The sequence below is a fragment of the Globicephala melas genome, chromosome 5, assembly GCF_963455315.2.
Source record: "Globicephala melas chromosome 5, mGloMel1.2, whole genome shotgun sequence".
Taxonomy (NCBI): Eukaryota; Metazoa; Chordata; class Mammalia; order Artiodactyla; family Delphinidae; genus Globicephala; species Globicephala melas.
In genome coordinates this window covers 63690029-63702171 of record NC_083318.1, presented here as the reverse complement: position 1 = coordinate 63702171, position 12143 = coordinate 63690029, and the positions used below count along the sequence as shown (strand labels likewise).

The 12143-nt window shown below is 35.3% G+C and overlaps 1 protein-coding gene across 1 annotated transcript in view; it reads right to left on the bottom strand.

Moving 5' to 3' along the window:
- KLB (klotho beta) overlaps positions 1-5940 on the bottom strand; it is a 34715-nt gene extending 28775 nt beyond the window's left edge. The window contains 1 exon segment of the mRNA XM_030881070.2: positions 5116-5940. Within this exon segment, the coding sequence (XP_030736930.1) occupies positions 5116-5940 (825 nt within the window).
- Between the last annotated feature and the right edge of the window lie 6203 nt (positions 5941-12143).

Sequence of the window (12143 nt, the reverse complement as noted above, 5' to 3'; positions counted from 1 at the left end):
TCTCACAGTTGTGGCCTCTTCCGTTGCGGAGCACAGGCTCCGGACGCGCAGGCTCAGCGGCCATGGCTCACGGGCCCAGCCGCTCCGCAGCATGTGGGATCTTCTCGGACCGGGGCACGAACCCGTGTCCCCTGCGTTGGCAGGCGGACTCTCAACCACTGCGCCACCAGGGAAGCCCCAAAATAAACATTTTTAAAGAAAACTGTTTTAATAAATAATAGTGCATGTGGTACTTGGATATACAAAAAAAGCCAGCAAAAAAGCCAGCATGAAGTGATGCACAAAATACCCAAACTTTGTGAAACACAGTGTTATGGCATCAAAAATGGATAAATATTTATATATTTATAATATTGCTTCTATAACATTCTGTTTGAATTCTTGAATTTTGCTCTTAAAAAAGTACAAGCTTTCAAAAGTAAGTTTACTGTTTTGTTCATAAATAACTATATAAGAGAAATAGTTTGGGGCAACTCTTTCAAGTATTTTACAAATAACACAAAGTTAGTAGGAACAGTCTTTATTCCCAAAGTGTGAAAAGCCAAATTAGATACAATCATCAACACTATTTCCTCATTTAACATTTTTAAAAGAATCGTTTGTTCTCTAAAAACATCCTGATATGGCATAAATTAGAGTCTATGTATGCGACTTACAGGTCTGGTGAAAATCTCCTTGAGTCAATTTTGTAAAACTGAGACAATTTTACATCCCTCATACTGATTCTATTTCAACCTTCTTGTTTTTTATGCTTCATGTCTTTAACCAGTTGCCAATTTATAGGTTTAAGTCAGTGGTTTTCATGGGAGGGAAGGGGGAGAAATTTTATCCCACCCCCCCACCCCCAACTCCAGGGGACATTTGGCAACGTCTGGAGACAATTTTTGTTGTTGTAACCCTGTGGAGGAAGGTGCCACTGTCATCTAGGGGGGAGAGGCCAGGGATGCTGCTAAACGTCCTGTAATGCACAGGACAACTCACGACAAGAAAGAATTATTTGGCCCAATATGTCAATAGTGCCCAGGTTGAGAAATCCTGGTACTATGTAAACAGTTCACATCTATGAAAGATAATAATTTAAAACCATGAAGTGGTCAGAACTATCATGGAAGCTGGCAGTATTTAGTGGAGAAATAAACTGAATGAGTTACCATCTTATGAGCAATCTCATATCCTCCAACCTCCCTGCATGTTTACTCAGAGGCTCTCAGATATTTCATTTTAAGGAGGAGGGGATGGAATCTATAAATTTCAGTTATTATGCATATTTACTGCTTTAAAAATAGAATAAAAACCGACACCATTATTGCCTTTACTAATGTGAAAACTTGTGGCTCTGCTGCTCTGAGGCACGAGTGCATAGGCCAAACAGGCTAGGATCTGTCTCTGGGGTTTTAAAAACTGAACTTGGGAGAGAGAACGCTCCTCTACAAAGGAGAGAATGAGGAGAACCCACAAGAAGAAATGGACATGAGAGACTGAGATAAAGGGCTTCTGAGAGTGTCCTGGTTACTGGGTCCATTCATCCCTGTGATCTGGTTACTGGAAAATGCACATTTTTGCTTGAGCCAACTTGAATTAGGTTTCTGTCTCTTGCAACCAAGAGTCCTAACTTATAAACACACCACTGGATTAATATAAGCAATATTTCAAGAATTAGCAAGAATGCAATGAAATATGAATTTTGAACTTGAGATTGGTTCTTTGATTACAAGTTTTAAGATAGAAATCCTAAACCACTCATTCCTCAAATCTTAATACCTATCATGTACCTAATATTCTGTGCTACGTGCTGGAAACATAAAACACATGAAAAATAGTCTCTCCTTGCAAAGAACTCTCAGACTAGTTGGGGGAGATGGAAAAGTACCATATGAAAAGACTGCTATGATAAAAGCAAGCACATTTTACTATGGGAGCCCTCAGGAGGGACACTAAGCCTAACGAGTCAAGGAGAACTTAGAGCTGGTGGCTGCCTAAATTGAGTATTGAAGGACATTAGATGGTTAAAGCAGGGAGTAAGGAGGGTGTTCTAGCTGGATAGAGAGTTGGTAGAGGCTGAGTGGAGAGGAATAGTAAGGTAAAATTAAGGCACTCCTAGTCATGCATTATTGTGGAGTGTAGGGTACAAGGGGTCGGCATTAGTGATGGGGACGGGAGAGGGATGGGGATGGCCAGGAAGGAGGGAATGGAGGCTGGGGTTGTGTCTTGAAGATCTTGATGAAAACTTGGGACTTTATCCCTAAAACTTTGGGAAGCCACTAATGGATATTATGCAAGGGAGTGACATGATGCTTGGTAGAAATGTCACTCTGTAAATGGAGATAATAATAGGTACCTGGCAAGGTTGTTGTAAAGATTATAGATAATATATAAAGCTATGATTACAGTGCTTAGAGATGGTTAAGGCCAAAAAAGTCACCCTCTTTCTGTTCCAAATATTGTAAAAAACTCAGAGTGGAGCATCTATTAGTCGGGGTGGTTATGGTAAATTTCTACCTGACAGACTTGCTCTAGGTGCCACCAAGTCCACATAAAGTGGAGTCTAGATTCCAGGTCAGTCTCAGGACTGCCTAGACCATTTAGGTTTCCTGCAAACCAGGACATTTCAGACTGAGTTGGCGTTTTCAGCATCATCCTGGAGCTAGAAACATTGCAATAGGCGCTGTGAAATCTTTTCAATATCTGAGGATTGGGGAATAAAGTGGTCTATAAACCACCCATGAATTTAGTTTTATATTAGTTTTTTTAACTCAATAAATATTCTTGGACAAAAAACTAGTCCTAAAGAATGCTTCTTCTGGGTCACAAGGTGGCATAATGAGGAAGAAATACTTCATTGCAACATAAAATATCAAATTAATCTTTTCTATGTTAGAAGGAGGACAGAGAGGGAGCAAGTGAGAAAATCTAGTTCACCTCAGGCCGCCAGACTATTGCAAGATTTCTCTCTGGTGCTGTAAGCCACTGGGTTATGCAGCAGAGTTCACTTTCTAACTAATTACAAGGGACCCCTCATGCTCCTTATGTAGGTTTTTGATTTAGAAACTTTAAAGGGATGAAAGAAATTATTTGGAAAACATAATAATTTAAAAATGTAATCCATCAATTTAAAACTATAAAATTTATCTTACTATCAGAGAGTGTTAATCTTGTGTTAGAGGCAGAGTTTATCTTAAATTAGAGGAAAATGAAAAACATCTGAAAATATAGCTTTGATAGGATAAGTTTGGAAGCAGTATCTATTTGTTAGTTATAACTTTTTCTTGTGTATTTTTATCAGTCAGTTTTTAAGGCTTTAAATGAATCACTGAAACATATTCTTCATGATAATTCTAATTGTTAACACTTTTCCAGGTAACCAAAAACTTAACAATTTAGAATATTTTTCTTTACACAAAAGTTGAATAAGCATATATGTGCATGTATTTGCATAGATAACTTTAAAAAGACTATATAAAATACTACTAATACTAGTTTTCTTGAGGTTGGGATTATCAGGTGGGGAGGGAGGGAGAAATTTAAGCTTTTCATTGTGTACCCTTTGGTACAATCTGATGTTTCTCAGTTTACACAAGCATGTATTGTTTTAATAATTGAAAGAACTAAATAAAAGGAATATTTTTTCTAAAATATATATCATAACCTTCATAGTTAATAGCTATAATTTTTCTCCCCTTGAGGCCTATTTGCCAAATCACAGTATACCCACATATTAATAATATGTTCTATATACAGCTATATTCAAAGCTATGTAAATGACCTTGAGATTGTAATGCAATCTGTTAACTGCAAGGGCAGATGTGACTGAACCATAGTGCAATGCACACGTGTAATAAACCAGAAAGTTCAAAAAGAAAAGAAGGATTAACATATTTTGTATGTGCAAATTTAGACATGGAGTAATTTTATGTTCCTATACATTTTTCTGTTTCTATATATTTAACATTTGATTATTAAAAAATCAAATTACGTCTCGTAGCACATTATGAAACCCTACTAGTAAAGCTTTTTTCATTTTCAAAAGGTAGCAGGTGTCCAGGGTAATTTATTTTTCCCAAGCAAACTATTTAGCTCAAAAAGTGAAGTCTGATTCTAGATATTAGCCTCAATGTGAGATGAAATCTCTTGAAAATTCCTGAAAGATTGCTCTTTTAAAAATATTCTTAATAGAGGCATCCAATGTTTACTAATGTTGTAATTTATAAATTCCATGTTGACCACAGCTCATTTTACTCTGTAAACTTGGGCAAGTTATTTAATCTCACTAAGCTTCAGTTTGCTCATCTTTAAAATGGGGATAATAATAGGACCCAGTTCATAAGGTTATCATGAGGATTAAATGTGATAATGCATGTAATATGCTTAATGTCATCTGTGGTAAATAGTAAGCACTCAATAAATATTAGCTATTATTTTGCTTACATTTTCACTATTGTTTTAATCATGTTAGCATTTCCCAGCATAAACTCTAGCTTTTGAAATATGCTCCTTTAAAACACTTAAAGCATATTCTTCCCAGTTTTTATGGTACTAGTTTAATTTTAGCTCCTAGAACAAATAATCTCATCTTTTCTGCCATGTAATACAAATAAAACCAACTGTGAAATACATTTATTTCAATTCCTGCATTTAATATGTATCATCAGTTAGCTAACATTTATTTAGCGTACTATTTCTAAATATCACTAAGAATAGCAAGACTAACAACAAATACATATTTGAAATGGTCATGCCTTAATATAAAATTCTGAAATTGTTGCATGTGGTCAGAAAAGGGTTTCAACAATTAAATTTATAGAGGACTGGTTTTCCACAGAATGAAAGTAAACTCACATTCTCATGCTCTGATGTATAACAGTAGATTTAAAAATAGTTAATTTAAAAAGTGCAATATTTAAGGAAAATAATTGGATTAATATATTAATAATAGCTTAGATAGATAAGACATACACTAAGAATGAAATTTGAGGATAGAACTTGTGAATTAGACTAAAATTAATTGAGTTGATTTCAGTAAAAAGAGTTATTTAAATAGAAGATACATTTCTTAGAGTTTCTTTTAAACTCCTGCTCTTTATCCTCTGAAGCTATAATAAGTCAGCTGTACAGTACCTTGATCAGGTTGTGTCCCACGGTGTAGACAGCTGCTAAATTTCCCTTCTCTCCAGGGGCATGGATACCTGTCCCATACCCATGCCAAGCGACTAGATATGGGTTGTGAATTGTAATCCAATATTTGACTCGGTCCCCAAACGTCTGGAAGCAGTATGTGGCATAGTCATTGAAGATATCTATTATGGTTTCATTTTTCCACCCCCCATATTTTTCTTGCAGCGCCAAAGGCAAATCCCAGTGGTATAAAGTAACTATAGGTTCAACGTTTCTAAGTACCAGAGCATTGAGAAGAGTATTATAGTACTGGAGACCTTTTGCGTTAGCAGCTGATACTGTTCCATTGGGGAAAAGCCTTGGCCAGGAAATTGAAAATTGATAAAAAGAAACGCCTAAAAAATCCAGGGCTGATAAGTCTTTTTCCAGAAAAATGTAACTGTCACTGGAACTATTTGTGCCATTGACATTTTTAAGGTGTGTATGGATGAAATGATCCCATATAGAGGGTCCTTTTCCGTCTGTCTTCCAATTCCCTTCCACTTGAAATGCTCCAGTCCCAGCACCCCAGAAAAAGTTTTTAGGAAAAGTGTCATAGAGAAACAGCTGACTTTCATTTACCGGACTAAAATTAGGATTTTTAGACCATATAGCTCTTCCGTCTCCAGAGAATCCAGTAACAGCTCGAAGGAGAATAAATGCTGACAGGATGACAGATCTTTGCAGTCCCCCGCTGGACATTGTTTTCCTATAGCGTATGTTTCTTTCATCGGTGCTGAAGAAAATCCATTCATTCCCTGGAGATCATGCCGCACAGCCTGGCTTCATTTGCCACTAGCTTCTCGACTGTCTTATCAACGCTTCAGTAAAAAAGCTTGTGATTGTAAAGCTCTGTCAATGATTAGCTTGAACTGTGAGACTTAGGATGGGTCATGGAGAGCAACGTAATTTGAGGGAGGGGGCTCTATTACACTCACCAACACGTCACCTTCTCTCTTATTATTGGAAAAATTAGATGGAAATGCATGTGACAATAGTTCCAATGTGTAACAAACACACATTAACAGTGAATAAAATGCCATAGTTTCTTTGTAGCCTTTCATATGGATCCAAATCTTTTCTGAATGTTTTGGACATTATTGAGTAAAGTGTATATCTTTTCTATTTTTATAGTTTTTGAGTGGTAATTTTATTTTTCACATTTCAGGAAAAACAATCTTATGGACAAATAAATAGTATTCCTATATGCCCCAAATAAAGAATTAAAAAACATAAGATATTACACTTCCACGAAAATTACAACACATCTAAGAATAATCTTATTAAATGCTATCTATTTTAAGAAAATTATAAAAGTGTCTTTATAAATTAAAAAAAGATGAATGAAAAAATATATAACACTGAAACATTGAATAATTGTTTGGGTGGAAGCATTGAGTCATTTCCAATTTAATTTATACATTTAATGCACTTTTAACCAAAGTCCTCTAATCCCAAATTTTAGTTCAACAAAGTTATTGTGGGGGTTCACTTAAAGAATAAATAGGCAATCATTAAAAAAAAACTGAAAAAGAAAATAGTGAAGCTGTTTACTACCTTCAGATATAAAAACATTAAAAAACAATTTAAAGAGCATTGTCCGCAAAAAGAATAAATAAAAAGAAATATTACAGAATCTATAGCCTCCAAATAACCTTGAAAATAGTTAAAGTTTTAAATATTTGAAGCATCGCATACTAATGAGAGGCAGAGTGCTTAATAGTTTGGCCCCTGGAATTAGACTGCCAGTCATACAGCTATGTGACTGGGGACAAGTTCTTTCACCTTTCTGCTCCTCAGTTTCCTCTCATGTAAGATAAGGCATAATAATAGTATCAACTGCCTGAATTATTGTGAGGATTAAATGAGTTAATACATGTAAAGCACTTCTAGCAGATACTGACACATACATAGTAAGTGCTCAGTGAACATTACTTATTTTTATGTGAAAGGTAAGGATTATTCAGGAAGTGATGCTAGGATTTAGCATAAGAGACACTAAGTTCTGGCTCCTGCCTACATTTTTAGCTTCATTTCTCATCCGTTAACCACAAGTAACCCCCTTCCCTGCAGCCATAACAAATAACTTCTAAATAGCTGTGCACACATTGATCAGTCCCTGTGCCTTGGTACGTGTGCTCTCTGCTCTCTGCATAGGATGTGTTCTCTCCCCTTCAACTAGCTCATGTCTACCTGTTTTTCAAAACTTCAGTACCTCTTCTGGAAAGCCTTTTTGACTCCCCAGTTTGATTTTATTTATTTTAAAATTTAGATTAAAAATTTTTTTTAGTTTATCAATCCTCTTGTGAAAAATCTTCACAATCGCTGCAAATAAAGTCACTGCAGAATCTACTCCACCTGTGTCCAATCTCCAGCTCTCATTATGCCAGTGTTAACATTGGCCTTACAGTCTCCTGACTTTTCTTCATTCTGTTCTTGCATTCCTTTTGCTTGAGGTATGCTTCTTCTTATACAGGCCACGTCTTGCAAGTCTATGTCTGCGTTCATTTTTTGGGGTGTAATCTAAGGAACTGTAAATCAGCTGTCTTGTTACCACCAAAATAGGTTCTGAATCCAAATACAAAGATGACATCTGGTGTGGCCTTGTACATTTTAGTTAGTTTTTCTCGAATTTCTGTCTTAGGTACTGTTGTGTTCCCAGGAAGAAGGACGTCATTGACCAGTTGTTTCTGCTGAAGTAGTCATTTGGTTATGAACTTCCTGGTCCAGATAGTTACAGTGTCATTCATGCTGGCAGTTGATCCTCAGGCAGCCAGGGAGTGAAAAAAGCCAGTTTGATATGATTTAGATGGATATTCTCTGTGTCCCCATGGCAGCCCATGCTTTTGCTGTTTTGACACTTAACATACAATACATTTATTTGTATCCTCTGTTTGACTGTCATCTCTCTCTCTTTTAAAAATATGGACCGTTACTGTTTGGTTCCCTGTTGAATAACTGGGGCCTAAAGTATTTGTTGAATGAAGGAATGTACCTATGGTATACTATGTATACCTCTATCACTGTATTTATCACATAATCCGGGAATTCTTTGTCTCCCTTACTAGACTGTAAGAATATCTCTTATCTAAAATTTTATCATCGCTTATCAGAGTAAATGCTTAATCACTGTCTGTTAAGTGAATGGAGTTGATGCAGTTAATTCCCTATTTTATTTGTTTTTTTTTTTTTTTTTTTTTTGTGCTACGCAGGCCTCTCACTGCTGTGGCCTCTCCCGTTGCGGAGCACAGGCTCCGGACGCGCAGGCTCAGCGGCCATGGCTCACGGGCCCAGCCACTCCGCGGCATGTGGGATCCTCCCGGACCGGGGCACGAACCCGTGTCCCCTGCATCGGCAGGCGGACCCTCAACCACTGCGCCACCAGGGAAGCCCAATTCCCTATTTTAAAATAAAAATTTTCCAGGTTTGGGACTTCCCTGGTGGTCCAGTGGCTAAGACTCCACACATCCACTGCAGGGGGTGCAGATTTGATCCCTGCTCGGGGGACTAAGATCCCGCATGCTGTGTGGCGCGCCAAAAAAAAAAAAAATTCTAGGTTTATTGAGATTTAATTGACGTATAACATCGTTTTAGTTTAAGGTATACAACATAATGATTTGATATATATGTATATATTATGAAATGATTATTAAAAATAAAAAAATTTAATGTAATAATTTGAACCCTCATAAATATATTTATTTCAAAAATATATAGCCACAGACATTTAAGATGGTAAATTTTATGTAATGTGTATTTTACCACAATTAAAAAAAAGTATATATATATAGGGAATTCCTTGGCAGTCCAGTGGTTAGGACTCTACTTTCACGGCTGAGGGCCCAGGTTCAATCCCTGGATGGGGAAATAAGATCCCACAAGCCATGTGGCACAGCCAGAAAAAAAAAAAAAATATATATATATATATAGAGAGAGAGAGAGAGAGAGAGAGAGAGAGAGAGAGTAAGAGAGAGCCACCGAACTCTAGAATAAAACAGAAATAAATATGAAATTATATAAATATATATTTTGTATGATCTTATGTATATATGATCTCATATAATTTATAATTAAAATATTTGAAAAAATAAAAATTGGAAGACTAATAACAAACTTGAAAAATGAGCAGATATAGAAAGAAAATGGCCAACTTTTTGTTATATAAGTATTTCATTGCAAATCAGTAAGAAAAATACTCTAAATCAAATAAATGGGCAAACAACATGAATGAAAAATATACAAAGAGGACTGTGTAGCTAATGAAAAAAATTTAAATGACCAATAATTAAAAACACATACAGGGGCTTCCCCAGTGGCGCAGTGGTTGAGAATCCATCTGCCAATGCAGGGGACACGGGTTTGATCCATGGCCCGGGAAGATCCCACATGCCGTGGAGCAACTAAGCTCGTATCCCACCATTACTGAGCCTGTGTTCTAGAGCCCGTGAGCCACAACTACTGAGCCTGCGTGCCGCAACTACTGAAGCCCGCGTGCCTAGAGCCCGTGCTCCACAATGAGAGAAGCCACTGCAATGAGAAGCCCGCGCACTGCAACAAAGAGTAGCCCCCACTTGCCGCAACTAGAGAAAGCCTGCATGCAGCAATGAAGACCCAACACAGCCAAAAATAAAAACAACAACAAAAAAAAAAACACATACAAAAAAACTATATAATATTTTCTTTTATAAAATTAGCAAAAATAAATATAAGTAATGAAAATCAGTGTTGATGAGATTGTAGGACATTGCTGCTTAGAATATAAATTTGTACAATATTCATGGAAAGCAATTTTTCAATATATCATGAACCTTAGATTTTTGTCATACCTTTTAATCTAATAACTTCAGAAATGTATCATAATAAGTTATTACAAATATATAAAATGCTATATGTGCAAATATTTTTATAGCAGCATTATTTATGACAGAAGGAAATTAAAAATAATTTAAGGATTTATTCATAAGAGAATAATTACCTAAAGCATGAAATATTCATTTGGTGAAATGTTGTAGAGTCATTAACATTTTCAAAGAATATATAGTAACATTAAAATGTTGAAGATAAAAAACTAACTGAAAAAATCCAGATAATAAATTGAATAATAGTATGATTATAATGATGTAATAAAAGCTATAACCAATACATAGAATTATAAGAAAATACCCACATTTTACCATATTGTGTTTGGATGGTGAAAAATAGGTTATAATTATTTCCTTTATTTTATATATTAAAAATTTTTACTTTTAATAACAAAAATGAACATAAAAAGTCAATATTAGATATAAAACTTTATTGATGAGAAATTAGATAGTTTCCTGCTAAGATTAGGAACAAGGCAAGGATTTCTACTCTCACCACTTTTGTTCAACGTCATACCAGAAGTCCTAGCTAATGTAATAAGACAAGAAAAGGAAATAAAAATTATTATTTTTATAGATCGGGAAGCAAGAAATAAGACTGTCTTTATAGATGATGATCATTGTCAATGTAAGAAATCCCAAAGAGTTAACTAAAAAAAAAAAAAATTCTGGAACTAGTGAGCAACTATATCAAGGTTGTAAAGTACAATTTAATATACAAAAATCAATTGTTTTCTTATTTACCAGCAGTGGACAATTGGAATTTGAAATTAAAAAGATAATACCATTTACATTAGCACCAAATAAAGTTAAATACTTAGGTATAAATCTAACAAAATATGTGCAAGATCTATATGAGGAAAATTACAAAACTCTGATGAAAGAAATCAGAAAGATCTAAATAAATGGAGAGAGATTCCATGTACATGGATAGGAAAATTAAATATTATCAAGATGTGAGTTCTCTGTAACTTGATCTATAGATTCAATGCAATCCCTAAAAATCCCAGCCAGTTATTTTTATGGATATTGACAAATTGATCCTAAAGTTTATATAGAAAGGCAAAAGGCCCAGAATAGCCAACATATTATTGAAGGACAATCCAGGGACTGATGATACTTGACTTTAAGACTTTCTCTAGGGATTTCCCTGGTGGTCCAGTGAGTAAGACTCTGCGCTGCCAATGCAGGGGGCCCGAATTTGATCCCTGGTCAGAGAACTAGTTCCCACATGCCTGCCACAACTAAGAGTTTGCATGCCACAGCTAAAGGTCCCACATGCCACAACGAGGATCCTGTGTACTACAACTAAGACCTGGCACAGCCAAAATAAATAAATAAATATTTTTTTAAAAAAAGACTTTCTCTTAAGCTACAGCAATCAAGACAGTGTGATATTAACAAAAGATACACAGAGAAATGGTACAAAATAGAGAGCCCAGAAATACACCCCCATAAATATGGTCAGTTGATCTTTGACAGAGGAGCAAAAGAAATTCAATGGAGTAAGGATACCCTTTTCAACAAGTGTTGCTGGAACAACTGGACACCCACTTGCAAAAAAGTGAATCTAGTTAAAGACCTTACACACTTCACAAAAATTAACTCAAAGTGAATCACAGACCTAAATATAAAGTGAAAAACTGTAAAACTTCTAGAAGATAACATAGAAGAAAATCTAGGAGACCTTGGGTTTGACAATGACTTGTTAGATATAACACCAAAAACATGACCCAACAAAGATAAAAATTGACAAGTTAAATTTTCATTTAAAACAAAACAAAACAAAACAAACAAAAACCCAAAAAACCAAAAGCTTCTGTTCTGCAAAAGACATTGTTAAGAGAATGAAAAATTATCCACACATTAGGAGAAAATCTGTGCAAAACAGATAAACATCAATAGAGCACTAGTATCCAAAATGTACAAAGAATGCTAAAACTCAACAAAAACAATAATAAAAAAATCCAATTAAAAAGATGCAGAAAACCTGAACAAACATCTCAGCAAAGAAAATATACAGATGGCAAATAAGTATATGAAAAGATACTCTGCATTATATGTCATTAGGGAATTGCAAATTAAAACAATGAGATACTGGTACATACCTATTAGAATGGTCAAAATCCA